This window comes from Hyperolius riggenbachi, chromosome 4 (genome assembly GCF_040937935.1).
Source record: "Hyperolius riggenbachi isolate aHypRig1 chromosome 4, aHypRig1.pri, whole genome shotgun sequence".
In the NCBI taxonomy this organism is placed as follows: domain Eukaryota; kingdom Metazoa; phylum Chordata; class Amphibia; order Anura; family Hyperoliidae; genus Hyperolius; species Hyperolius riggenbachi.
In genome coordinates this window covers 169,297,322-169,325,158 of record NC_090649.1, presented here as the reverse complement: position 1 = coordinate 169,325,158, position 27,837 = coordinate 169,297,322, and the positions used below count along the sequence as shown (strand labels likewise).

The 27,837-nt window shown below is 46.2% G+C and overlaps 1 protein-coding gene across 1 annotated transcript in view; it reads left to right on the top strand.

Annotated features, from left to right (window-relative positions):
• The window catches only part of SI (sucrase-isomaltase), a 328,081-nt gene that overhangs the window by 52,574 nt on the left and 247,670 nt on the right, over positions 1-27,837 (top strand). Inside the window, exons 5-7 of the mRNA XM_068280942.1 lie at positions 9,906-10,026; positions 13,743-13,852; positions 23,724-23,875. Of these exons, the coding sequence (XP_068137043.1) occupies positions 9,906-10,026; positions 13,743-13,852; positions 23,724-23,875 (383 nt within the window). The remainder of the gene's footprint in view (positions 1-9,905; positions 10,027-13,742; positions 13,853-23,723; positions 23,876-27,837) is intronic.

Sequence of the window (27,837 nt, the reverse complement as noted above, 5' to 3'; positions counted from 1 at the left end):
CGGTTATACAACATAGCACAAGGAGTGATGAGGTAGGTTCACTGAACACAACAGCTGGGTAAGTATATGCAGTGATGAGGTGGGTTCACTCAGCACAAAAGGTAAGTAAGTATATGCAGTGATAAGGTGGGTTCACTGAACACAACAGCTAGGTATATGCAGTGATGAGGTGGGTTCACTCAACAAAACAGCTAGGTATATGCAGTGATGAGGTGGGTTCACTGAACACAACAGCTAGGTAAGTATATGCAGTGATGAGGTGGGTTCACTGAACACAACAGCTAGGTATATGCAGTGATGAGGTGGGTTCACTCAACACAAAAGGTAGGTATATGCAGTGATGAGGTGGGTTCACTCAACACAACAGCTTGGTATATACAATAATGGGTATTACAATGTGCAGCTACCTATCACACACACAGGTAGTCACTGAATGTGCTGGACCGGGCAGTCCAGTATCCAGTACACACAGGATGAATTACAAAAGCTGTCTATGCAACACAAGTGTCAGTGGGAAACACAGAAAAAAAAAAGATCACAAGAACAAGATTAGCTCTCAAAAGAGCTGTTGTGGGGTGCTATTATAGCAATAAGAATCAGCCAGGAGCAAGCTAACAAGCCAAGAGCCTAACTAATATTTCCCTAGGAGAAACAGTCTGCAGCAGCTTGCCCTTCTCTCACTATAGCAGGCAAACGAGTGAGTGTAATTGCTGGCGCTCCCTGCCTTATATAAGAAGGGAGTGGCTCCAGGAGTGAGTGTAGCCTGATTGACTACAATGTGCCTGCTGACTGTGATGTAGAGGGTCAAAGTTGACCCTAATGGCGCACTATGGGGGCGAATCAAACTTCCGGGAAAGTTCGCGATCGCATGCAAACGCCAACCACCCAAAGTTCGCTTGGAACCATTTGCCGGCGAACCGTTCGGGCCATTTCGTTCAGGCCATCTTGCAACGGAGGCACAGAACCTACACTATTTTGATATAAATTTTATTAGTAAAGTTGGAAAATATCTCCTTAGAGAAAACTCAGGAGAAAAGTTAATAAGATATGGGTCATAGTGTTATCTCACCTAGCTGGTTAATGTTGCAGGATCTGCAGCTTCTGCATCATGGGGTTTGCCATCTTGTTTTTTCTCTCTCAACAGAGACAGCAATTTCTACGGGCAGAGGTGTCCAAACTTTTTAGGCCAAGTGTCATATCACCATTCTTGAGAGTGTTCGGTGGCCGAACTAGTGAAATTAAACACATTTTTATTTTATTTCCTTTGGGAAGGGGGGAGGGGATAGTGATCTTGATTAACCACTTGAGTACCAGCGGTCTCTGCCCCCTTAAGGACCAGAGACCGCTGGTACAAGATCGACGGAATCCCAACGAATCGCCGTGCATACGCGCCGCAACCGCTGTCACCGGCACTCGCCGGGATCCTAAGGACATAGACTCTGCCGTCTCTATGACAGCAGAGTCATGTGAGCCAGCCAGGAGCCGCTTTTATTGGCTCCTGACCGTGTCTATCAATGTAAGCCAATGGGAGCGGCTTACATTAATAGACACGGCCAGGAGCCAATGAAATTAGCTCCTGACTGGCTCACATGGCTCTGCCGTCATAGAGACAGGCAGAGCCTGTGCGCTGAGGCGAGAAACGTCGGGTTTGAGAGGTGCGATCAGCGGTGAGCGACGGAAACAGCGAATGTGCACTGCGGACGGTGATTGAAATCTACGTCGGGCCAGCCAGGAGCCCACCAAAACATGGCATAGATTTCAATCACCGTGGTACATAAGTAGTTAAACCAAAATAAGCCTGTGACAGTTTGTCGAATAAAACATTTCTCCTGGAAACCCATATACCATGTGCAATTAGCACAGTGGCAGCTGCTAATCAGTGGCTGTTCCTGCTGCTGGCATAGTGATGGCTGCTAATCAGTGGTTGCTACTGCTACAGCGGTGGCTGCTAATCTACAGTCGAACAAAGGTGGAGGCATAGCACTGACACAACTCAGTCAGCATGCGGCACCCCAGCTACAGCCTGCGGGCCACATGGAATTAACAACTGTAGAGAGCTTTGGGGGGCACCAAAAAAGGCGTGGCGGTCCGCATTTGGCCCCCGGGCTGGACTTTGTACATGTCTGGCTTAGGGAGATTGTTGCAGATAGTAAAGTTGTATTCATGTGAAAAAGGATTGTTGACCCCAGGGATAGGGGCTTGATCCCTCCAGTGACGGTGTAGGGCTTTGTGCTTTACAGATATGTCACTACCCTAAATCCTAACAATGTGTTCTGGTGCTCTGGAGGGGGAGGACACCGCAGACAATGAAGCAGCTTCTGGTAGGGGGGATAAAGAAGGGAACAATACAGTTTACAGATGTCTCTCATGCATTGTCATCACTAAACATCCAGCATACACTGATGTACATGTCAGCACAATGCAGAGATGCTGAACAGTCCTTAGACGTTAATAAGCCCTTAGATGTAAACAAGCCTGTTGCTCCTATGGAAAGCATGGTCCCAATCACACCTTTCCCTTTGTGTAATTTGTAGGTTTACACATTGCTTTTTCTCAGTGCACAAACTTTAATTGCATTACTTTTTTTGGACAGGGAAATATTGCTATAGAATGGCATGCATCTGCTCCCAAGTAGTGTTGGGCGAACATCTAGATGTTCGGGTTCGGGCCGAACAGGCCGAACATGGCCGCGATGTTCGGGTGTTCGACCCGAACTCCGAACATAATGGAAGTCAATGGGGACCCGAACTTTTGTGCTTTGTAAAGCCTCCTTATATGCTACATACCCCAAATTTACAGGGTATGTGCACCTTGGGAGTGGGTACAAGAGGAAAAAAAAATTTAGCAAAAAGAGCTTATAGTTTTTGAGAAAATCGATTTTAAAGTTTCAAAGGGAAAACTGTCTTTTAAATGCGGGAAATGTCTGTTTTCTTTGCACAGGTAACATGCTTTTTGTCGGCATGCAGTCATAAATGTAATACATATAAGAGGTTCCAGGAAAAGGGACCGGTAATGCTAACCCAGCAGCAGCACACGTGATGGAACAGGAGGAGGGTGGCGCAGGAGGAGAAGGCCACGCTTTGAGACACAACAACCCAGGCCTTGCATGAGGACAAGAAGCGTGCGGATAGCATGCTTTGTACCACCATGCAGTCATAAATGTAATAAAGATAAGTGGTTCAATAAACAGGGACCACGCGGCAACGCTAACCCAGCAGCAGCACACGTGATGGAACAGGAGGAGGCGCAGGAGGAGAAGGCCACGCTTTGTGAGACACAACAACCCAGGCCTTGCATGAGGACAAAAAGCGTGCGGATAGCATGCTTTGTACCGCCATGTAGTCATAAATGTAATAAAGATAAGAGGTTCAATAAACAGGGACCACGCGGCAACGCTAACCCAGCAGCAGCAGCAGCAGCAGCACACGTGATGGAACAGGAGGAGGCGCAGGAGGAGAAGGCCACGCTTTGTGAGACACAACAACCCAGGCCTTGCATGAGGACAAAAAGCGTGCGGATATAGCAGCAATGCTTTTTGCCGCCATGCAGTCATAAATGTAATACAGATGAGAGGTTCAATAAACAGGGACCGGAAACGCTAAACCATCCCAGATGTTCATCGGTCATGTTACTTGGTTGGGGTCCAGGAGTGTTGCGTAGTCGTTTCCAATCCAGGATTGATTCATTTTAATTTGAGTCAGACGGTCTGCATTTTCTGTGGAGAGGCGGATACGCCGATCTGTGATGATGCCTCCGGCAGCACTGAAACAGCGTTCCGACATAACGCTGGCTGCCGGGCAAGCCAGCACCTCTATTGCGTACATTGCCAGTTCGTGCCAGGTGTCTAGCTTCATGCCCGGTTTCAGGTCCAGCGGTGCCAGCCACAAATCCGTCTGTTCCTTTATTCCCCTCCAAATTTCCTCCCCTGTGTGCTGCTTATCCCCAAGGCAGATCAGCTTCAGCAACGCTTGCTGACGCATGCCAACAGCTGTGCTGCACTGCTTCCACGATCCTACTGCTGCTGGTGCTGGGTTAGCATTTCCGGATGAGGTACAGCTTTGAGATGCGTTGGAGGAGAAGGAGTCAGAGAGGTAGGTGCTGCTGTTGTTATCCAGCTGTTTGCGGCATGGGCAACACCCGCGCCGTAGCAGGTGAGGAATCGCTGCCAGGCTCCACAAGGTTCACCCAGTGCGCGGTAAGGGAGATGTATCGACCCTGGCCGAACGCACTCGTCCAGGTGTCAGTGGTGAGGTGAACCTTGCAGGCAACGGCATTCTTCAAGCTTCGGGTTATTTAGCTGACCACGTGCTCATGCAACTCAGGCACTGCAGAGCGCGCAAAGTGGTAGCGGCTGGGAACCACGTAACGTGGGATGGCCACTGACATCATGCCCTTGAAGCTGTTTGTCTCCACCACTCGATATGGCAGCATTTCGCAGGCCAGAAGCTTGGCTATGCTGGCTGGCTGTTACTGCCACGGCCCGGGGGTCATTTGCTGGCAATTTCCTCTTGTGCTCAAACATCTCAGAAACAGACAACTCAACCGTAGCGCTGCACACCGAAGGGCTGTTGGTTGTTGTGTTTGATGAACACTGGGAGACCTCAAGAGCACTAGTCCGGAAAGTGACAGTGTCAGCATCGTCTGATGTTTGTGAATGTTGTGAACCACGCAATGGCTGGGCTACTGCTGCTGCTGAGGCGGGTCTGGTGGTGAGTCTGGTGAACCCAAGGGAGGCAGTGTTGCTGGTGGTACCCTGTCCTGCCGCGTTTGCCCACAGAGTGGGATGTTTGGATAGAATGTGGCGGCTCATGCTGGTGGTGGAGAGGTTGTTAATACTTTTCCCCCTGCTCAGGCGGGTCTTGCACACCTTGCAAATCGCCATGGTAACATCCTCAGTGCAGTCTTCAAAGAAAGCCCAGACTTTAACTGGCTGAGGACTCGGACCTCGTGCGTGATGTGCTGGTGCTGCTTAACCCACTGCTGGACGCTTGAGAGGTCATCCAAGTAATTATCTGGTCCTGTTCTTTTGGATCTGTGAGGGTTGTTGTCCTGGACAACATGGGCAGTATTGAGTGGGTTTTCTTGGGTGCTCCCCTGTGGCCTGTACGTGAACCGTCAGGGGAAACACCTCTTCCCTTGCCCCTCCCTCTTTCACCGGATTTCTTCCTCATTTCACTTATCCTTAAAGTACACGCTGACTGGCAGCAGTACAGTGGCAGTACAGAAATGCTATACAGTGGTGGGTGAGCGGTGTACCACTATTGTCAGCAGTGACACAGAGCACAATGCTATACAGTGGCGGGTGAGCGGTGTACTACTGTTCCCAGCAGACACAGAGTGGAAGTAAACACAATGCTATATAGTGTGGCTGAGCCGTGTACACAGAGTGGCATTAAACACAATGCTATATAGTCTGCTATATAGTCACCCCGAACAGGGTGATGTTCTGCAGAACCCGAACAGTGGCAAACACTGTTCGCCCAACACTACTGGGAGGGAACGCAGATTTTAGTACCTAAACACACGATACAACATGTTTTCCGGGGTCGGACTCTGAGGCACATACAGATGGTCCCGATCATCATCCTCATCATACAACTCTTCTCCTGAGTCTGACCCACCCACCACCTCTGCCACCCCAACATCCCCAGACACAGACCCCTCATCGTCCTCAACATTAACTTGGGATGCTGGCCTGAGCCAGACCTCCTCCTCCACATCAGGCCCCATCATCTCCTCAATGGCAGCCCTCATTAATCGCTCTGGCGACGGACTGATGGACACAACGTTCTCCTCCGGGGAGGGCTGCTGCTGACCACTGGCTGCTGGGGTGGATGTTATAGCTTGCGTGGGGCGTTGGCTGTTGCTGTTGTTGGGAGTGCTGCTCACAGCGGAGGTCTCTGGGGAACTCATGTTGAGCTCATATAGTGGTTGACGGTGAGTGGAGTATTACTGATCCCAGCAATATACACACTGACTGGCAGAGTACGCAATGCTATATAGTGTGGCTGAGCGAGGTACACAGAGTGGCAGTAAACAGAATGCTATATAGTGTGGCTGAGCGAGCGGTGTACCACTATTCCCAGCAGACACAGAACAGTGAACAGAATGCTATATAGTGTGGCTGAGCGAGCGGTGTACCACTATTCCCAGCAGACACAGAACAGTGAACAGAATGCTATATAGTGTGGATGAGCGAGCGGTGTACCACTATTCCCAGCAGACACAGAACAGTAAACAGAATGCTATATAGTGTGGCTGAGCGAGCGGTGTACCACTATTCCCAGCAGACACAGAACAGTGAACAGAATGCTATATAGTGTGGCTGAGCGAGCGGTGTACCACTATTCCCAGCAGACACAGAACAGTGAACAGAATGCTATATAGTGTGGCTGAGCGAGCGGTGTACTACTGTTCCCAGCAGACACAGAACAGTACACAGAATGCTATATAGTGTGGCTGAACGAGCGGTGTACTACTGTTCCCAGCAGACACAGAACAGTACACAGAATGCTATATAGTGTGGCTGAACGAGCGGTGTACCACTATTCCAAGCAGACACAGAACAGTGAACAGAATGCTATATAGTGTGGCTGAGCGAGCGGTGTACCACTATTCCCAGCAGACACAGAGTGGCAGTAAACAGAATGCTATATAGTGTGGCTGAGCGAGGTACACAGAGTGGCAGTAAACAGAATGCTATATAGTGTGGCTGTGCAAGCGGTGTACTACTATTCCCAGCAGACACAGAGTGGCAGTAAACAGAATGCTATATAGTGTGGCTGAGCGAGGTACACAGAGTGGCAGTAAACAGAATGCTGAGCGAGCGGTGTACTACTATTCCCAGCAGCGACACACAATGACTGGGGGGGACCCTGGCTAGCGTGGCTGGAGCGCGAACTACCCTGCCTGCCTACCCAAAGCTAAACCCACAGACAAATGGCGGAGATATGACGTGGTTCGGGTATTTATTTACCCGAACCACGTGACAGTTCGGCCAATCAGAGCGCGTTCGGGTCCGAACCACGTGACCCGTTCGGCCAATCACAGCGCTACCCGAACGTTCGGGGAACGTTCGGCCATGCGCTCTTAGTTCGGCCATATGGCCGAACGGTTTGGCCGAGCACCGTCAGGTGTTCGGCCGAACTCGAACATCACCCGAACAGGGTGATGTTCTGCAGAACCCGAACAGTGGCGAACACTGTTCGCCCAACACTACTCCCAAGTGCAGTAGGTTCAGCAGACATAGATACAGATCCTATGTCTATACTATATGGATACACTACCTTTTTAACATATCGTGAACCTAGCCTAACTCATGTTTGCATCACAGTAAAATTGATCATGCAGCACATAGTGGGAACTATAGCAAATCAAACTACTGAAACGGTGTCAAAAGTTAGTGTGCTACAACCTTAGAACAACTATAGATATAAGTCCAAGTCTTTTAAAGGTGTCACAAAAAAAAATATAGAAAATGTAATATTTAATGAACAGTATCATAAGACTGGTTTGAGATCTTGGACCATCATAAGATGAATTCAACATCAGCCACTACATATAAAGATTCTGTATGACATTTAATGATTCACATATCACTTCTTCAGAGGCCAAAAGCATAAAGCATAAAATCTTGTTGCTTGTTTTGAGTGACCCCCACCCCCTCATCTGATTTTTCTTCTTTTGATGTTGTTGGATACCTCAGACCTGAGCTCATCACCCTGAAGAGTTGTTGCTGTCTCTGGCCACAAACATACACTCTCACAGTTGTCAAAAAAGTGTGTTCCTTGCGCTCAAACTCTGGACCACCAAACCAGTCAAATCCAAATGTGTCAATTGTCCAAACCAGATGACCACATGATGTGCTGCTCCAAATCAGGGTATATATGCAAGGAAATCTAAGAGAAGAAGGAGCGCTCTAAGTGCGTTAACCAGGTAGGACTTTATTTGCACATAACAAGTGAATACTTACAAGAGGAAGAATTAAAAAGCGCTTATCTGCGGGTAAGCCACCCGCTCTACCCCTCTGCGGCAGGCTGCACGCGCTGTGGCCAGCAGCGGCGTGTCCGGTGTTAACAGGAGGCTCGTCTTGCGAGGCGGTGGGCGGGGCCTATTGTCGTGGTGCGTGTAGCGTCATGACGCGTTTCGGCGCTCTGCGCCTTCATCAGATCTGATGAAGGCGCAGAGCGCCGAAACGCGTCATGACGCTACACGCACCACGACAATAGGCCCCGCCCACCGCCTCGCAAGACGAGCCTCCTGTTAACATCGGACACGCCGCTGCTGGCCACAGCGCGTGCAGCCTGCCGCAGAGGGGTAGAGCGGGTGGCTTACCCGCAGATAAGCGCTTTTTAAATCTTCCTCTTGTAAGTATTCACTTGTTATGCGCAAATAAAGTCCTACCTGGTTAACGCACTTAGAGCGCTCCTTCTTCTCTTATACTCTCACAGTTGTATTGGATTTCTAGTTGTTCTAAAGAAAATGGAACATATTTGGTGCATGTTCTTCTTTTGGGTACCACTGGCAGCCTCTGAATGATCTCTGACCCCCAATGGGTCAGCATCTTCTGCGCATGTGTGGGCATGTGCCCTCTCCATGTGCCTGCTCTATGCATCCTCATCACTGGAAGCGTACTGCATCTGCATATGCAGAAGATTCTGACCCATCGGGGGTTGGCAATCCTTCAGAGGCTGCTGGGGGGCCCAGGAAAAGAGCTGCAGTGAGGGACACAAATTACTTCTAGAGGCTGGGAGAAGCCCTATTTAAGTAAACCCTGATTTAGTGTATTACTTCGGCTATTCTTTAAGCCTTACAATGATTAAAAATGAGGCACTAGACAACAGGGCAATATATTTGCAATCCTAGTTGTAACTGTATTTCGAAATAGTGTAATTTTACTAATTGTTTACTGACATGCTAATACATACATGTCAAACTCCAGCCCATGGGCCAGATCTGGCCCTCAGAGCCATTACATGTGGACCCCAAATGGTTTCCCCACTTTGCATTATGTATGGCCCACTCTAGACCACCAAGGAAGCTATATTGGAGGTGAAGCCCTAGAGCACCAGGGAAGCCATTTTGGGGAGGTAGGTGAACAGCACTAAACACTAGGAAAATGTATAGGGAAGTGTGGGGGCCACTAAACACCAGGAAACTGTATAGGGGAGGGAAGAGGACCACTAGACACTGGGGAACCCTATAGGGGAGGAAGGAGGACCACTAGACACTGGGGAACCCTATAGGGGAGGAAGGAGCACCACTAGACACTGGGCAACTGTATAGGGGTTGGAGAGGAGCCTTTAGACACCAGGGAACTTTATAAGGGAGGAAGGTTGCCAGTAGGCACTGAGGTTGGCCCGCAACTAGGTCCCAGTGTTCAATTTCGTCCCACTTTGTATTTGAGTTTGATACCCCTGTGCTAATACAATCAACAAAAACATAACAAGCAAACTTTATGTTAGGTACACATGATGCAATTTTGCATCAGATTGACAGGTCAAAACAATGATTTCTGTCATGTCTGATCTGCTCCCAATTGATAACAGAATTATTTTCAGATCACTACTGCACAAAATGTATCCTTTTATCAGGAGCAGATAGGATGTGTTGGTAATTATCATTTTGTTTGATGGGAAGTTACATTGTGTGTACCTAGCGTAAGGTGGAGAAGCGGTGTGAAATTCTAGAAGTACATTTTTTAAACAAGGAATAGTTGCAGTGCAGCTAATTGCAGTATAGTTTGGTAAACTTTTAGTATGTTGTACATATCTGTCAGCAATAAAACAGGGCTAAATCAATAAAACATGCATATGACATTATTCACAATTTGAAGACATTTTAAGCATACTTGGGTACAAGTGCACAAACAATGTTTAGTTACTCTGATAATTATATCATTACAGCTTGGCTGTCAGCAAAGGGGGTGTTGTTGGTTTCCTTCCAGTGAAACAAATGTACCTTGGTGTTTCTTCTCACCCCAACATGGATATGAAGTCATTGGTGACAAAACAACAACATCAGCAGGTAAAAAAAAAAGTAACGACTTAAAGATCAGTTAAAAGAAATTTGCAAAGTTATTTTTTCTGTGTAGATTTCCTATTCTATATTATATTAAAAGATGGAAAGTAAGTGCTTTGCAAGGGGTAAGTTATTCATCAAACTAAGGCCCCTTTTACACTTAATCAGTTGCTCTCAGTTATAACTGAAAGGACAACTGATTTTCAAAGTAATGCCCATGTTTTCCTATGACACAGTTCACACTTAAAGAGAAACCGTGACCAAGAATTGAACTGCACCCCAATCAGGTAGCTGATACCCCCTTTTACATGAGAAATCTATTCATTTTCTCAAATTGATCATCAGGGGGCTCTGTATGGCTGATTTTGTGGTGAAACACCTCCAACAAGAAACTCTGAGGACCGTGGTCCTGGCAGTTTCCTGTCTGTGAACCTTTTTGCATTGTGGGAAATAGCTGTTTACAGCCGTTTCCAACTGCCAAAAAAGCAAGCAGCAGCTACATTACATGCCAGCAGTAAAAATGTCACCATGTGATAAATGTCAGAATGTAAATCAGAGATTTAAAAGATTTTACAATGGGCAAACACTGACTAAATCATTTATAAATAATTATTGTAAAAATGAAGCACTTTTTTATTACATTATTTTCACTGGTGTTCCTCTTTTAGGGCCCATTCACACCTAAAATCGCTAACCACTAGCGATTTGCGGTAGCGTTTTCTGTGGGTGATTTTTCCGCAATTTAACGTGGAAAAATCACCGTACAAATTTGCATTTTTGGAGCGATCGCGATTAGCGTTTCTATATATGCTAATGGTGATTGCTCCTAAATCGCCGGAAAAATGCTGCATGCAACACGTTTGCGATTAGCGATAATCGCGAAACACCTGTGATTATCGCTAATCGCTCAAGTGCGAACACTGCCATAGACTAATATAGCACTAGTGTTTTTAAAAACCAGTAGCGCTTCAGCGATTAGCGGGAATCGCACGATTCCTGCTTAGGTGTGAAAGGGCCCTAACGCGTTTTAACTGAAATCTTTTTCACAATGCTCTACTATGGAGAAGAGAAAAAAAAGTGTACCGACTGATTAAGTGTAAACGGGCCTTAGACAAGAGAAAGTGAAGATATCTGCTTATAGGAATAACAAATGTATGAATTAAAGGTGTACATCAACTTTTTTAGCCTCAATGGTCTTGACCTATGAAGAGAAATGTTCAGGATCAGCACCATCTCTCCAAAAAGACTTCTCAAGTAGGATATGCATGGTACTTTCATGGAAAATCACTTTGGTAGCAAAAAGTTGGACTCTTTGGAAAAAAAATCCTTTTGAGAAAATTACAGTTTTTGCAATTAATTTCTCCAACATAAAGTAAATAAAATAAAATAAAACAAAAAAAGGCCACCACTAGTGTCTTTCAGTGTACAGGAGAAACTCTGAATAAACACAACTTCTTTTGTTCAGTTCCCCAGCTGGGCATACAACCAATCAGCACATTCTACACTAAGAAATTTTGAATTAGTAAATGATTGACCAGAGCCAATGTAAAACAAAAAGGTGTTGGTTGGCTGCTTCTGCAACTGGCCAGTCTTAAAGAAAACCTGTACTGAAAATTAAAAGTCAAAATAAGCATACACAAGTCATACTTACCTTCCATGTAGTCTACTCCTCAGTGTCTTTCTCCTCTCCTGCGTCCTGTCTGTTAGCTTCACTGTGATCAAGGGAATTTTCCGTCCTCTATTTTGAAAATGGCCATTACCCATAACAGCTTTCTGGTCAGTACACAGTTAAACTGTAACATCGCCCACTTGAGCCATAGAGAAACATGGACATTACCTGGTACCTCAGTTCTCCTCTCAGCTATAACTGACAGCAACTGATATTTTACTGACAGCAACTGATATATTTCAGATCTGACAAAATGTTGTCAGAACTGGAAGGGATTATTGTCAGAAGAAAATGGTGATCTTCTGAGAGGAACTGATGGCAAGGTAACTATGTAATGTTCATTCGAAGTTACCTTCTGTGTTTATTTTAAATATTTTTACTCAGTACAGGTTCTCTTTAAGCAACCCATACACTTATAGATTTGCAGCAAGATTCCTGTCAGGTCAAATCTGACAGGAATCTATCCATGGGTGTAGCAATCACTCCTGCGACCCCTGCCATTGCCATTGCCATTGCCATTGCCTCTCCCCAACCGCAAGTGTAGCCAATTAGCATTAAACCGTCCTGGTTCGCTCACAAAAACCGTGAGCAGGAGCGTGTGTAATTTTTTTCCTGCTTCCAGATGCTGCTTTACAGCAGAACACTTTCTGCTGCCATTCGCCGGCTCCTGATCATGTGACTCGCATGGGGTTTGTTGACCAAGGGGGCCACATGCTATCATTTTTGCAGGGGGGCCTTTTAAGTCTAGTTACGCCCCTGAATCTATCTGATGTGTGTCACAAATTAGGAACAGTTTTCCAATAGATTTCAGAATTAAATCTATTGAAAATGGATCGAAATGTAGCGTTGCACCATTGGATCCAATGCCACGCTATGGGCCATCGATCTGCTGCCAGCAGCTGATCGACCGAGCTTTTCCGTCCAGAGCAATCAAGTAAATTGATCGAAATTGGCCAGAAATCGATCGATCATGCTTCCTGCTGCATCTATATCTAGCTGATTTGATCAGAACAGTCGATTCGGCCACATATTGATGGCAGAAGTCGACCAGTGTATGGGGACCTAAAGTATGCCTTGATTCTTTATTTTATAACAATGGTGACAATTATGTTTCGTTATCGTTAGTGCAATACAGCCAGGGTAAAGGCACAAAATTAGTATTTTATGTGGCTTTAAGTGGTCTTGAGAACCTTTACCTGTGACTGGGGAAGCCTCGCAGGAATATACTGTATATATTCAGTATGTGTATATATATATATATATATGTATATATACAATACAATAACATTACAATACAATAACATTTGTAAAGCGCTTTTCTCCCATAGGACTCAAAGCGCATAGCTGTGTCTCCGATTAATACAGGGTTTCAGGCTGGGTTGTGTTACAGAGGAGATAGTCAGATGTTCATGAATGCCAGACTGAAAAGGTAGGTTTTCAGTTTAGACTTAAATGTTTCCAGGGATGGGGCTGTCCTGATTGGGTGTGGCAGGGAGTTCCAAAGTGTAGGGGCAGCATGACAAAAGGCTCTGTCTCCAATATATATATATGTATATATATATATATATATATATATATATATATATATATATATATATATATACATATATATATATATATATATATATATATATATATATATATATATATATATATATATAAATAAATATATATATATATAAATATATATATAAATATATATATATATATATATATATATATATATATATATATATATATATATATAGTAGCAAAACTCCACTGCTTTTTTTTTCATCGATATTTGGTGTCCACGCTTCCGGCTGTAGCCAGTGACTGCTATTTTTAACATGGGCAACTTTGTTGGCAGAGGCACCAATAATTCAGTGTGCCCTATTTTCCCCTTTACTATTGTATGACTAATGGATTACATCCCTTTCTTGATCAATTTGCAATATCCATTATACCATAAAAATATAGTGCTTACATTTTTTTGTGCTTGGGGTATAACTGCAAAAATGTGTTTCACTTGTGTGAATACTAATGAAGGTACCTCTGTATGATTTGTCTGCAGGGTTTCATAGCCGTTTGCAAAGACTTCCTAGTCCTAAAGTGTTCAATTCAGAAATAGAGGAGCTACGCCTCGCTGCTCAGATGCAGTCCAAGAATCGGTTCAGATTTAAGGTTTGTCTGCTCAGTTTTTATAAATGTAAATTTATCAGGCTTTGGTCACACTGTATATTTCAATAGTATTGAGTATGTGTACATTGCATTTCATCTGTGTTTGAATAATGTTTATTGGCCTCCCATCCACCATCCAGAACCTATTTATCAGGAACATGAGCACAGAAATTAAAGGGAACCTGAGACGAACTATAAATGTACAAATTGGTGCAGCTTATGAGGAACCAATGAGAAGTCTTATTTAATTCAACAGAAGATGTTTAAAGCTTTTTAAATCAGGTCTCTTGACCTTTTAGCCAATTTACTTAAAGGCTTGCAAGTGCTCCAGGCCAATTTATTTAAGTAAATTTTTTTGTTCATTTCTTATATGTTACATTTTGCTGCTTCTAATTAGTACTGCTGCAATTGGGTATTTATGGCCACTTGTCACTAGAAGGCAGTGTGAGACAATAACAGAGGACTTCAGTTTCTAAATTTTCTGTTAGTAGATAGAGATCAAAGCATTCAAATAATTTTCAGCACAACGAGTTATGCCGACTGAAGTCAGAAGCAATGCACTTATCTCAAGTGAGATAACTGTATTGAAGTTGCTAATTAGTTAAAAATATCCCACCTCACAGGACTCCCTTTTTTTTTTTTTTTTTTTTTTTTTTTGTGCATCCAGAATTTTTAATCTTTTGTCCATAAAAACAGAGAAAGCAGAGTGACATCCCTGGTTGATCAACAGGTCCTCTTAATGAGGGAGTGATATATTATTATGCTCTCACAGAGGTCAGTCAGGTCACATGATGCTTTCAGCATCAGGTGAGCCATTCAAACTAATGGGAAACTGGCAGCCAGGAATGGAACATTGCTGCTGTTTGCAGTGGCGCTGTACACTGCAAAAGACGTTGACATTTCATTAAAAGGCTGATCTTTCTTTTTGTGATGCACTGGTATGTAAGGTGATCCAGTGAGAGCTATAAATTAGCAATGCCAAGTGATCCAGGGAGAGCTATAAAGTAGCTATCTATTGCCACTTTATAGACAGGTCCCATGGTGTCAGATCTGAGAACTGTCACTTCTTATTATTAAGTGTGACAACATTGAACAGTCTGTTTGTTGAGATTTTTCCAGCATAATTTAGAATTTTAAATATGACTACTAGTTTTCTTGCTTTTAAACATTCATTTGGGCATATCCGTTAGAACTTGCTTCATCAACAGTTTGTTTTACTCATCAGATCTTTATCACCGGATAACATTAATTATTTGCCTGCAAACTATATTTTTTCTCTAAAATTAACCTTTATTAAATGTTTGCATGCCCTTATAAACTCAAAATCTGGTTTGTAAGAGTGATGCAGTCCACAAAAAATGAAAACCCACAGACCCATCTTGGCAGAGGCACATAGGCTAAAAGTCATAACTATGATTAAAGTAATATATCTTGTAAATGCTTTGATATTATTAAATGTTAATTCAAGTGTCAATTTACAAAGGTTATTAAGACACACATAATGCAAAAGAGCAATTTAAGTGTTAAAAGTGTTCAGTGTAAGGGGATACAATATTTACTTAAAAGGTAAATAAGTTAATCCATAAATCAACACAAGCAGAACTGCAAATGATCTGTTTGGTATTTTAAATCCCGCCATGAGCCAGAGGTAAAATAGTAAACAACCACTGCTGAAGTTATAGTGGTGGGTTAAGCTACAATACAGCTATTACATATTTGTCCCAACACAATGCTTCTTAATAGTTTGAGGTGAAAGTTTTGAACACTATCAATAAATCTCCCTTTCAGGCACCAGCAAGCCAAAAGAGTATGCAAAATAAACTGTTCCAAAGGTTTATATTTTTCCTCCTTCTCTGCATCAGTTATCCAATTGGCACAAAGTCACAGCTTTGTAGGCAGCAACCATTTGATGTAATGCTGGGCATACACGGCTTTTTTTTGCCGCTCGATTCTCCCGTTCGATAGTTTTTCTGCTCGATTCTGCAGTCAATTCTCTTATCTTCCACTCGTTTTTCTTATCTTTTTCTATTCACTGCAATCACAAATCGAGCGGCAAAATGATTCAGCAGGAGATTGGACATGTCAGAAATTATCTATCGAGCCATCTAAATGGCTCAAAAACAAACTGTGTATTCCCAGCATAAGGGGGGGAGAGAAAGAGAGAGACAGACAATTGGCAGTAATCAGAAGGAGATAAGCTGCTCATGTTATTGTGATACAAATGCTAGTAGAATCAGCAAAAACATTTTTTCATCATAGTGCCCCTTTAAGGCCTATCTTCTATGAGCCAAAAAGGTGTTCAACGTTTAAAGCAGGATTACTTTCAAATTTCATCAATGGTCTAAAACAGGGGTGCCCACACTTTTTCGGCTCGCGAGCTACTTTAAAATTTGCCGAGGCCAGGAGATCTACTGACATTTTAAATGCACCCCCCCCCCCCCCCGAAAGGTAGTTAGGCATAGGTCCCCTCAGTACAGGTTAGCTAGGCATAGGTCCCCTCAGTACAGGTTAGCTAGACATAGGTCCCCTCAGTACAGGTTAGCTAGGCATAGGTCCCCTCAGTACAGGTTAGCTAGGCATAGGTCCCTTCAGTACAGGTTAGCTAGGCATAGGTCCCCTCAGTACAGGTTAGCTAGGCCTAGGTCCCCTCAGTACAGGTTAGCTAGGCATAGGTCCCCTCAGTACAAGTTAGCTAGGCATAGGTCCCCTCAGTACATGTTAGCTAGGCATAGGTCCCTTCAGTACAGGTTAGCTAGGCATAGGTCCCCTCAGTACAGGTTAGCTAGGCATAGGTCCCCTCGGTACAGGTTAGCTAGGCATAGGTCCCCTCAGTACAGGTTAGCCAGGCATAGGTCCCTTCGGTACAGATTAGCTAGGCATAGGTCCCTTCAGTACAGGTTAGCTAGGCATAGGTCCCTTCAGTACAGGTTAGCTAGGCATAGGTCCCTTCAGTACAGGTTAGCTAGGCATAGGTCCCTTCAGTACAGGTTAGCTAGGCATAGGTCCCTTAAGTACAGGTTAGCTAGGCATAGGTCCCTTCAGTACAGGTTAGCTAGGCATAGGTCCATTCAGTACAGGTTAGCTAGGCATAGGTCCCTTCAGTACAGGTTAGCTAGGCATAGGTCCCTTCAGTACAGGTTAGATAGGCATAGGTCCCTTCAGTACAGGTTAGCTAGGCATAGGTCCCTTCAGTACAGGTTAGCTAGGCATAGGTCCCTTCAGTACAGGTTAGCTAGGCATAGGTCCCTTCAGTACAGGTTAGCTAGGCATAGGTCGCTTCAGTACAGGTTAGCTAGGCATAGGTCCCCTCAGCAGTGCTGCTCGGATACCCCTTTTCAAAATCCGGATCCGATTCGGATCCGGATACCCCGCTATCCGATCCGGGTCGGATATCCGAATTCAAAATTTTCCGATCCGAATCCGATTCGGATATCCGACCCTAGTATCCGATCGGATTCGGATATCCGTGTTTAATCCCGGAAGTGGCCTTTAAATTGCTTTAAAAAGGTTTTTTAGGGTATATGAGGCATGTAGCATCATAATTTTGAAAATGGAAACACTGATGATGTGGGGAGTGGACTTAAAATCCCCTGCCCCCCCTAAAAAAATGGCTGTCAATCAACATCAGAGTGGTATCAGGAAGCAGTCGTACTGACGCAGTTGGGGCCTCCCCACAACTCGGACAGCAGACACCTCCAAAAAAAATTACACAGCTATTGTGTTTACATAGTTGACCATGGCACTGTTGTAGGTACCACGGCACAGTAAAAAATTAGGAGAGGTTCCAGGAAGCGGTCGGTCGTACTGCCGCAGTTGGGGCCCCACAACTCGGACAGCACAGACACCTCCAAAAAAATTACACAGCTATTGTGTTTACATAGTTGACCATGGCACTGTTGTAGGTACCACGGCACAGTAAAAAATTAGGAGAGGTTCCAGGAAGCGGGCGGTCGTACTGCCACAGTTGGGGCCCCACAACTCGGACAGCACAGACACCTCCAAAAAAATTACACAGCTATTGTGTTTACATAGTTGACCATGGCACTGTTGTAGGTACCACGGCACAGTAAAAAATTAGGAGAGGTTCCAGGAAGCGGTCGTACTGACGCAGTTGGGGCCTCCCCACAACTCGCACAGCACAGACACCTCCAAAAAAATTACACAGCTATTGTGTTTACATAGTTGACCATGGCAGGTACCACGGCACAGTTCAAAAAATAAGAACCTGGCTTCATGAAGATGGAGTCAGGAGGTTGTGGTGGTAAAGGGTGGTTAAGCAGCAAGCAGGCATAGTGATAACCACTCAGCCACTTCATTTCCCCCTCTTGCCAACAACAGGGGCCAGGAACTCACCAATTGCCCAAGCCTCGTTCATCTTTAAAAAAGTCAGTCTGTCCACAGACTGGCCTGACAGACAAGAGCGCTTCTCAGTGACCACGCCACCGGCCGCACTGAAGCACCTTTCCGACATAACGCTGGAAGGCGGGCAGGACAGCACTTCCAGGGCGTATTGCGCCAGCTCGCCCCAGATATCCAGGTGCTTCACCCAGTACTCCAAGGGGTCCACAGGGGTGTCGGTGTCAAGCCCGCTATAGGACCCCATATAGTCGGCCACCATCCGGGTCAGGTGCTGGTTCTGGCTTTGAGAGCCGGATGCTGCTGCAGGCACCTCCTCTGTAGGCAGCGGTACTGGTGTGGCATAGAGCGCCTTTGTCAGAGACAGCAGGTTTGTTGGGCGCCTGCTGATGCTGGATGCAGGCACCTGCTGCTGTGCTGGCTGGACTGAGACAGCAGGGGGGGTGGGAGTCCGGGGGAAGGCTTCCTCCAAGCGCCGAACCAGAATCCGCTGCAAGTCCCTGATTCGGCGCACAGGGTCTCCTCCTACAGGCAGGAACTGAGCCAGCTTCCCCTTCAGCCGTGGGTCCAGCATCAGGGTGATCCAGATGTCCTCCCGAGCACTCATCTCCTTCACCCTTGGGTCTTTGCGCAGGCACTGCAGCATGTGCACTGCCATGGGGAAGAGGGCTGCCATCTCTGCTGACCTATCATCTTCTGCACCGCTGACAGTGCTGTCGTCCTCCTCTGATTCAGGAGCCTCATCTTGCTCTCTCCACCCTCGCACTACTGCAGCTGCACTCCGCTGTGCCCCCTCCTCTTCAAGGTCAGGGACCTCCAACTCCTCCAAGTCCTCCTCCAACTCCTCCGAATCCTCCTCCTGCTGCACAGAGGTGGACTGTGAAGTGTGCTGCTGCTGCTCCTGCTGCTGGATCAAGGCTTCCTCTCCCACTTCCAGCAGAGCATCGAGGGCCTTGTCCAGCATGCACACAATGGTCAACCACTCACACAGCGACGCATGGTCCCGGCTGACCATGTTGGTGGCCTCCAGGAAGGGTGCCAGCACAAAGCACACCAGCTGCATTTTTCCCCACTCAGCAGGGCGGATGATGTCTGGGAGGTGGGTGGTGCCGGTCCCCAACAAGTTGGCATCCATGGTGGCTCTGGCCAGGTACAGGTTGACAGCCCGCCTCTGTTCAACCAGACGTTCCAACATCGCCAGGGTGGAATTCCAGCGTGTTGGAACGTCTATAATGAGGCGGTGCTGTGGGAGGTTCAGCTCCATCTGCACGGCTGTAAGGGTCGCTGTGGCACCACCCGAGCGGCGAAAATGACCCACCGTTTTCCTTGCCGCTCCCAAAAGAGTGTCCATCCCCTGGTAGGTGTGCAGGAATTTCTGCACCACTAGGTTCAGGACGTGGGCCAGACAGGGGATGTGGGTGAGGTTTCCCCGCTGGATGGCGGCAACCAAGTTTGCACCATTGTCGGCCACCACCTCTCCGACTCTGAGGCCTCTGGGGGTCAGCCAACTCCTCTCTTGCTCTCGGAGCTTGGCCAAGACGTGGTCTGCCGTCAGCTTGTTCTTGCCCACCGTGACCATCTGCAGCAGCGCTTGGCAGTGGTGGGCCTTCACGCTGCTGCTGAGGCGGGGTTGTTTGGCGGCGGATGGAACCGGATCAGAGCTGGAAGCTGCTGCACTTCCCCTGACCCTGCTGCGGGGTGGCACCACCCACCGTGGTGATGATGCTGCTGTCTCCTCTTCACCCCCTTCCACCAAACTGACCCAGTGCGCGGTGAAGGACAAATAGCGGCCTGTCCCGAACCGGCTGCTCCATGAGTCCATTGTCACATGGACGCGCGCACCAAGCGCATGATCCAGCCCACGCTCCACGTTGGCCTTTACAAAGCAGTGCAGTGCTGGGATGGCCTTGCGTGCGAAGTAGTGCCGGCTGGGGATTGGCCAATCCGGCGCTGCGCACTGCAGGAGCGCACGCATCCGGCTCCCCTCCTGCACAAACGAGTACGGGAGGAGCTGGGAGGACATGGCCCGTGTAAGCAAGCCGTTCAGCTGGCGTATGCGACGGCTGCCGGGAGGCTGAGCCCTGACCACAAAAGAGTCACTCAGCAGGGTCTGGTGGTGGGGGCGTTTTAGGCTTGCACGGGAAGCTGAGGAGGGAACAGAGGAGACCACTGAGGAGGACTGGCTGCCTGAACAGGCCTCAGTGTCAGCAGGAGTGGCAAAGCTGGTTATAGTGCTCTGACCTCTGCAAGGGCCAGCGCCAGCTTCCTTCAGCAGCTTGAATTCCTGATGCTCAGGTTTGTGCTTATTGCCCAGATGGTTGATGAAGCTGGAGGTGCCATAACTGGAGGGGTGAGACCCTCTGCTCAGCTTCACATGGCATAATTTGCACGTTACAAATTTGCTATCCAGTGAGGGCAGATGGAAAAACTGCCATATTGGGGATTGGAGTTTTCCCTTACGTGGCTCAGAACGGGATGCTGCTGTGGATTTTCTCCCGGTGGTGGTTGGGGCCTGGGGTTGAGTGGTGCGGCTGGTGGTAGTCGTGCCACTGACAGATGGAGCAGCAGCCTGCGGGTCACGTACTCCATGCCCACTGCTGCTCCTGCCAATCCCTGCAATGCTCAACCTGCGTGCCATACACACTGACTCCTCCTCCTCAGAGTCAGAGCTGACATGCCCCTCCGGTCGCTGGTAGTCCGGGTCCTTCACCTCATCATCAAACTCCCCTTCGTAAAACTGCTGGGATGATGAGCCCGCCTCAAACTCCTCTTCTGCTGACACATCATGGACGGGCTCCCCCCCAACAATTACTGTCAGCATCTCAGACTCTTCTGTAAAGCCAATTTTGCTGAGAATATTTTCTCTAGGGCTAGGGCTGGTGGTGGTGGCCTCACTGTCACTGGCTTGCTCCTCGTCATGCGCCATCTGCTGCATCACAGACGCGGCGTCCTTCTCCTCCAATCTGCGCCGCTGACCCTGCTTGAAAATTGACGCAACACGCTGCTGCGTCTCTGCAGCGTGACTGCCAGTGGGTAGCGGCGGAATGACTGATGCGGCAGAACTGCTGCCAGAGGCCGCAATGTTGCTCACTCTCCTTCTGGCCTTGCCCCTCCCCCGTCTCACACTGCCAGTGCCAGACATAGTACAAGACTCACTGTCACTGATGAGTCGACGTCACAGATGATGTGTGTGGGGTACTTGGTGCACTTTTATTATTGGCGGCGGGCTTGGAAATGATCAGCAGATTGACAGACAGGAGTACAACAACTAAACACACTGACACTGCTCACTCAGCAGCAGCACAGCAGCAATAATCTGTAGTACTAGCACTGTCTGCAACTACACAATATAAAACCACAGTAGCAGTAGTAATAGCAGCCCAGCCAGCAGCAAGGAGCCTGGAGTGTGTGCACACAGACACAGCACACACAAAGACACAGGACCTAGTAGCAGGCACAGGCAGCTGCTGCAGCTGAAAGACTGACTGACAAGACTGACTGACACTAACAAATTACACAGACTAGCTAAGCTAACTACAACACAGTAAAACAGTAAAACCAGAAGGTGTTTTAGTGTTAAAACGCTGGGTTATCACTGGGATAATGTACTTGCTTCAGCCAAACACACTGGACAAACTATCTCAGTGGCAGTCACAAAGCAAGGACGAGATTCTTAACATGCCCCCCTCCTTATATACAGGAGGGACTGGCCAAGGTTCCCCTCTGTGATTGGGTGCTTGGGCTTAGGCTGGGAGCGCTCTGATTGGCTGAATGACGTCATGGACATCATGTCCATGGTTACAGTACCCGGATTCGGATATCCGATCGGTATCCGCGGATATCCGGGTTATGCGACCAACTATCCGCATAGAGCTATCCGGATTTCCGTCCAGCTATCCGGAATCCGGATCCGATCGGATAGGCCTAAAAAGTTCGGATATCCGAGTCTATTCGGATATCCGGTATCCTTATGAGCAGCACTGCCCCTCAGTACAGGTTAGCTAGGCATAGGTCCCTTCAGTACAGGTTAGCTAGGCATAGGTCCCCTCAGTACAGGTTAGCTAGGTATAGGGCGGGCACATGTAATCACTTACCTTTCTTCAACTGTGGAGTCTGCGGGCTTGTCATCTCCCCATACAGGCCATGTGCAGCAGCGATGCGGGCAGCCATGACACCTCGTGCGCGCAGCCATGACACCTCATGCGTGCAGCCATGACACCTCGTGCACGCATCCTACTTCACAGCGGAGATCACATCACCAGGCGGCTGAGGGAGCGCTCCGGCGGGCAGCGTGAGAGGAGGCGGAAGTGTTGTCTCCAGCGCCGCCCCCAGCCATGACACTGCCGCCCTTGGCCTCTCAGCCACGCCTCTCTCCTCTCCTGATTGGACACAGATCAGCGGCCACAAAAGTCAATGGGATGCGGCTACCAATCAGGCAGTCGCGATCTACCGGTAGATCGCGATTGACCTATTGGGCAGCCCTGGTCTAAAACATTAAACATTAAACACAGCATGAAATAAACAACTAAACCATTTGAGTGGATTCATAAGTACTGGAAGGGTTAACACAAAGTTTTCAACTTTTTTAGCTGCTAATTCATAAGGTTGCTATTGTCAGCCAGCATTATCTGCTTATTTTTGAAGTTTACTACATGATGTAAACAATGTAGGAAAGTATCTGCTGTATCTAGCAAATAACTTTCTCTTCTTTGTTTGCTTTCTAATTACCCTATTTTTCATACCATAAGACACACCTGAACACAGGACATACCTGGGTTTAGAGGAGAAAACCATGGGGAAAAAATATACTAAATCTGGTGTGTGCATGGTGCAGGGGCGTCTTGTGGAGCTTTAAGCTGTCACTAAACAAAGCGCGTGTCACTATACCAGGGTCATATTTTCCATAAGGCACTGTAGGCAGGTGCCTTATGTGGGTGAGAGAGGCGGCCCCTCCTCTTTAGATCAGTGACATCAGGAGCTTACAGTCTAATGCCTGCCTCATATCACTGACCTTAGTCATCTGGCCTCTACTGCCTATCGCTTATCTACTCAACTATGTCAGGAAGCTGGGAATAAATTATGACAGTTACTATTGCTGTAGCTGAAATAAGCTTGCAGGTACATAGCGTTCCAAATCTTTTAGTAAGACTTCATTCACAAGGACAGAACTTCTGCTACCAGGAGCAGCATCACAGATGTCTGGGACAACTATGCACAAAACCACACCTTGGCTGGCAGCATCCATACTCTCATTCCAGAATCCCATTGGGTCCTGGTCAGCATATGTCATACCCCCAACCATCAGAGTCTCAGCCTTGTGTTGTTCCTTCAGGTTTGCTTGACTGCCTAAAGACAGAGTGGAGGGTGATTAAGAATAGAAGCCAGATCTCTGTATCAAGACAATTTAAAAGCTCTGGGTTAACAAATAACTATACTTATGAGCAAAATAAAATCTTACCATTACCAATTGTTTCCACGTTAATTTCTAATTGTATTTATTTATTTTTTCTTTTGGTAGATCACAGATCCCAATAAGAGCAGATTTGAGGTTCCTCATGAACATGTCAAGGAATTTACTGGATCTGCAGAACCAAATCCAAATTACAGTGTTGAAATGTCTAATAAACCTTTTGGGATCAAGGTTTACAGAAAGACTCCCGCCAGACTTTTGTAAGTAAGACTTTTCTATCTTGTGTATTAATTAATTGCATTTCCAAAAATATTTGAGAGTGTTCAGGCACTGTTTTTAAATACTGCTAGAGCACAATAAATGCCACAAATTAGCTTTGCAAGGCCTTAACATACGGGAAGGGAAAATGAGTGGAGCAGGCTGAACTGCAATGTACTGTATATTACTTATAATATTTTTTCATGAGGTAGTAGGGAAGTGTTCAGGTAGCTAATAGAAGATTTTTTTTTTCATCAGGCAAACAATTGAGTTCACATATATATTTTATTACAATATTAACCACTTTACCCCCCACGGTACGGATTTCTCCATCCCCTTTTCCACCCTTAGAAAACCAAGGGACGGAGAAATCCGTACCTCTCGTGCCACCATCGCTGTCTGCGCTCCCGCTACTCATGTGCACGCTCCTGTCGCTCGTGCACGCCGCCGCCCGCTCACCCGGAGATCAATGAATGGGAAAATCCATTCCTGTTCGTTGATCTAAGCCCCCGCAATGATCTGCTGCTTCTATGAGAAACAGCGCGATCATTGTGATTTTCCCAGCCTCATAGTGCTGGACGCTTACAGGTCGCATGAACACAAACTCACTGTGGCCACCTTGTGGCCAAATAGTAAAACTACACCCTAAAGCATTTTACATATACAAATACATTAGTTTTACACAATAAACTAACTTATTACCTCCCACACTCCCCAATTTATTTATTTTTGTAATTAAAAAAAAAAAATACAATAAAAAAAAAACAGAAATAGTTACCTTAGGGACTGAACTTTTTAAATATTTATGTCAAGAGGGTATAACACTGTTACTTTATAAACTACGGGCTTGTAATTAGGGATGGATGCAAAACTGAAAAAAAAATGCACCTTTATTTCCAAATAAAATATTGGCGCCAAACATTGTGATAGGGACATAATTTAAATGGTTTTATAACCGGGACAAATGGGCAAATACATTTCAGGGGTTTTAAATACAGTAGCATGCATTATTTAAGAACTATAATGGCCGGAAACTGTAAAATAATAATTGTTCCCTCATTTTTTCCTATTTTCCCATTAAAACACATTTAGAATAAAATAATTCTTGGCATAATGTCCCACCTAAAGAAAGCCTAATTGGTGGCAAAAAAAACAAGATATAGTTCATTTCATTGCGATAAGTAATAATAAAGTTATAGACGAATGAATGGAAGGAGCACTGAAAGGTGAAAATTGCTCTGGTATTCAAGGGGTAAAACCCCCAGTGGTGAGGGGGTTAAACTGTTCGGTTGAAGTTTTTTGGTTTTTTTTTTTAATAATAAGGTGGGTGATGTGCATACACATACAATCAGTTTACTAGTTTATTATTGCATATTACAACGTTATTACACTTTCAACTTTATTAGTACACATTCCACCTTCGAAAATGTTTAGTGGTTGTGCTCTTTAATTTCACTATCCAAGTCATTCCACACAATTGTGTTTTTTTTTACTTAGAAAACCTGCTGAATATATTTAGTATTTAGTATTTATATAGCGCCAACATCGTCCACATTGCTGTACAGAGAATATTGTCTTGTAACTTAACTGTCCCTCAGAAAGGTCTTACAATATAATCTCTACCATAGTCATAGTCATATGTCTATTTATGTATCATGTAGTGTATGTATTGTAATCTAGGGCCAATTTAAGAGAAAGCCAAGTAACTTATCTGTATGTTTTTGGGAATGTGGGAGGAAACTGAAGTGCACAGTGGAAACTCACACAGACATGGGGACAACCTACAAACTCAATGCAAAGCATCCTTTATATCAGGGGTCCCCAACCTTTTTCGGTCTAAGGACAGATTTCCAGTGTGAATTTTACCTGGGTGTAGAGTAGGGGAGGTATGTTAGTGTAAGAGTAAGCTTATGGAAGGTGATAGCAGGATATAGTTTTATTTGAAACCAATATTCTAGTATCCATTATCTATATTAGTAGTGGCATTCTGTGAAACTCCTCTGATTTTGCTGCTAATCATGTGTACCTAAAGGCAGCATTCTGTAGAACCAAACTTTACTTGACCTCATGATAGGTATATATATATCACAGGGAGTCCTACTGGGAGGTGAGGTCCATCACTCCTCACTAGACCAGTCCACAGCAATAACCAATGAAGTTTTATTGCATAATAGGCAGTATTACAGGATACAAACTGGACAATGCTTTGGGCCTGCTGCCCTTTCTCAAGTGCTCTGAGAAAGGGCAACAGGCCCGAAACGTTGGGCTGTTTGTATCCTGTAATACTGCCTATTATGCCATAAAGGCAGCATTATCAGAGGACAGAAAGGAATGGAAGAGCTGCAATTGTACATTAACATTTATTGAACTAATCAAGAAAAACACATATGCACTTACAATTTGTAGAGTTAACTATCACATAAAGACAGTGGCGGCGCCAGGGGGGTGCTTTGGGGTGCTGAAGCACCCCCTAAAATTCTCCAAGCACCCTATTAGCACCCCCCAGCATGAATTGACTTTCTAATAGACGCCGTGTCAGTTCACCGGTAGCAGCAGCCAGCAGCTCCTGCAGCGGCAGAGTAGGGCTACTGTTATGGTGTGGTGTTTTGGTGTACACACTCAGAGTTTTCTCATTATTGGTGATCTGCACCAGTAATCACCAGTAATACAGATATATTTGAATATATGGTGATCTGCGGAATCACCAATAATACAAATATTTATACGTACTCTGGAAAACACAAGGTACAGATGATATAACTTGTGGAAAACCCATCACACTGACGTTAACTCAGAGGGATGGTGACCTCTGGAAGAAAGGGCAGTGTGTGCAATTCTGCGACTAGGATAAGAACGCAGAATCACGTTCCTCAACAGCAAAGATATGCTGAGGAGTTACTGAGTTCCCCGCAAGGAGAACTCTGCAAAGTTAACCCTTTAGTGGACGAACCACTCAAGGGGGCAAAGTCAAACGGAAAATGGTTCGGTATCAGAACTGGCAAGGAAGTACCGAATCAACAGACAGAAATCAAGATCAGAGGTCAAGCCAAGGTCAGTAACGGAAAATCAGATGGGCAGAGGTACAGAATCGAGAAACACAAGAGTAGTCAGAAGCCAAGCCAAAAGTCGGTAACGGTACGGGCTGGCGAAGTACAAAATCAGGAGACAAGAGAATAAACAGGTAACAGGCAAAAGGTCATACACAATACACAATGCAATTAGTACTTTAGACTATCAACAGAATCTGGCTCAGTGCGGATCCCCAGCTCCAGCTGGTTCTAGCACACTTTGGGATCTGACTAGGGTCTGAGTGCTAACACACAAGTATTCGCTGACTGCAGACAACTTGCAACTGACAGAATGCCTGCTTTTATACTGTGCTGGACTCAAACAGCCCGCCCAGCCATTCAACCAATCACAACATGGCTCAAGGACCTTGCAGCACAGCTCAAGGGCCTTGCTGAGGTCAGCTGACCAGCTGGTCAGCTGACTTTCCTTCTAAGAGTATAAAAGGCTCTACTGCACACGCGCGCGGCCCAGACTGTCATGAGAGGTGCCTCGGCGAGCAGCATGCCATGAGGCCTGTGAAGGTGTTCCAGGAGTGCAGCCTCGGCGTGGAGTGCACCAAGAGGTCTGCGACTGAGCGGTGGATCGTGCTGCCACTGAGGACGTGGACATTTCTCCGCGTTCCGCATGCGACCATGCAGGCGGTCACGCTGCTGATGCGGACGCGGACAATCCGCCGCGTTCAGCCTGCTGTTGCCTCATTACTGCTACGGTAAAATGTCGTCAGAAGCCCTGCACTGGAGACTTCTAGTCTGCAGTGCAGGGCTTCGGGAGCCATTTTCCCATAACCCTGCTCAGCGCGGGAGTTTCAGTTGCTGGCTGCAGAGGATCGCGGGAGCTACGCGCCGAACGGAGGCCGGGACAGGAGGTCTGCTGCAGGTGAGTAAATGTTTTTTTT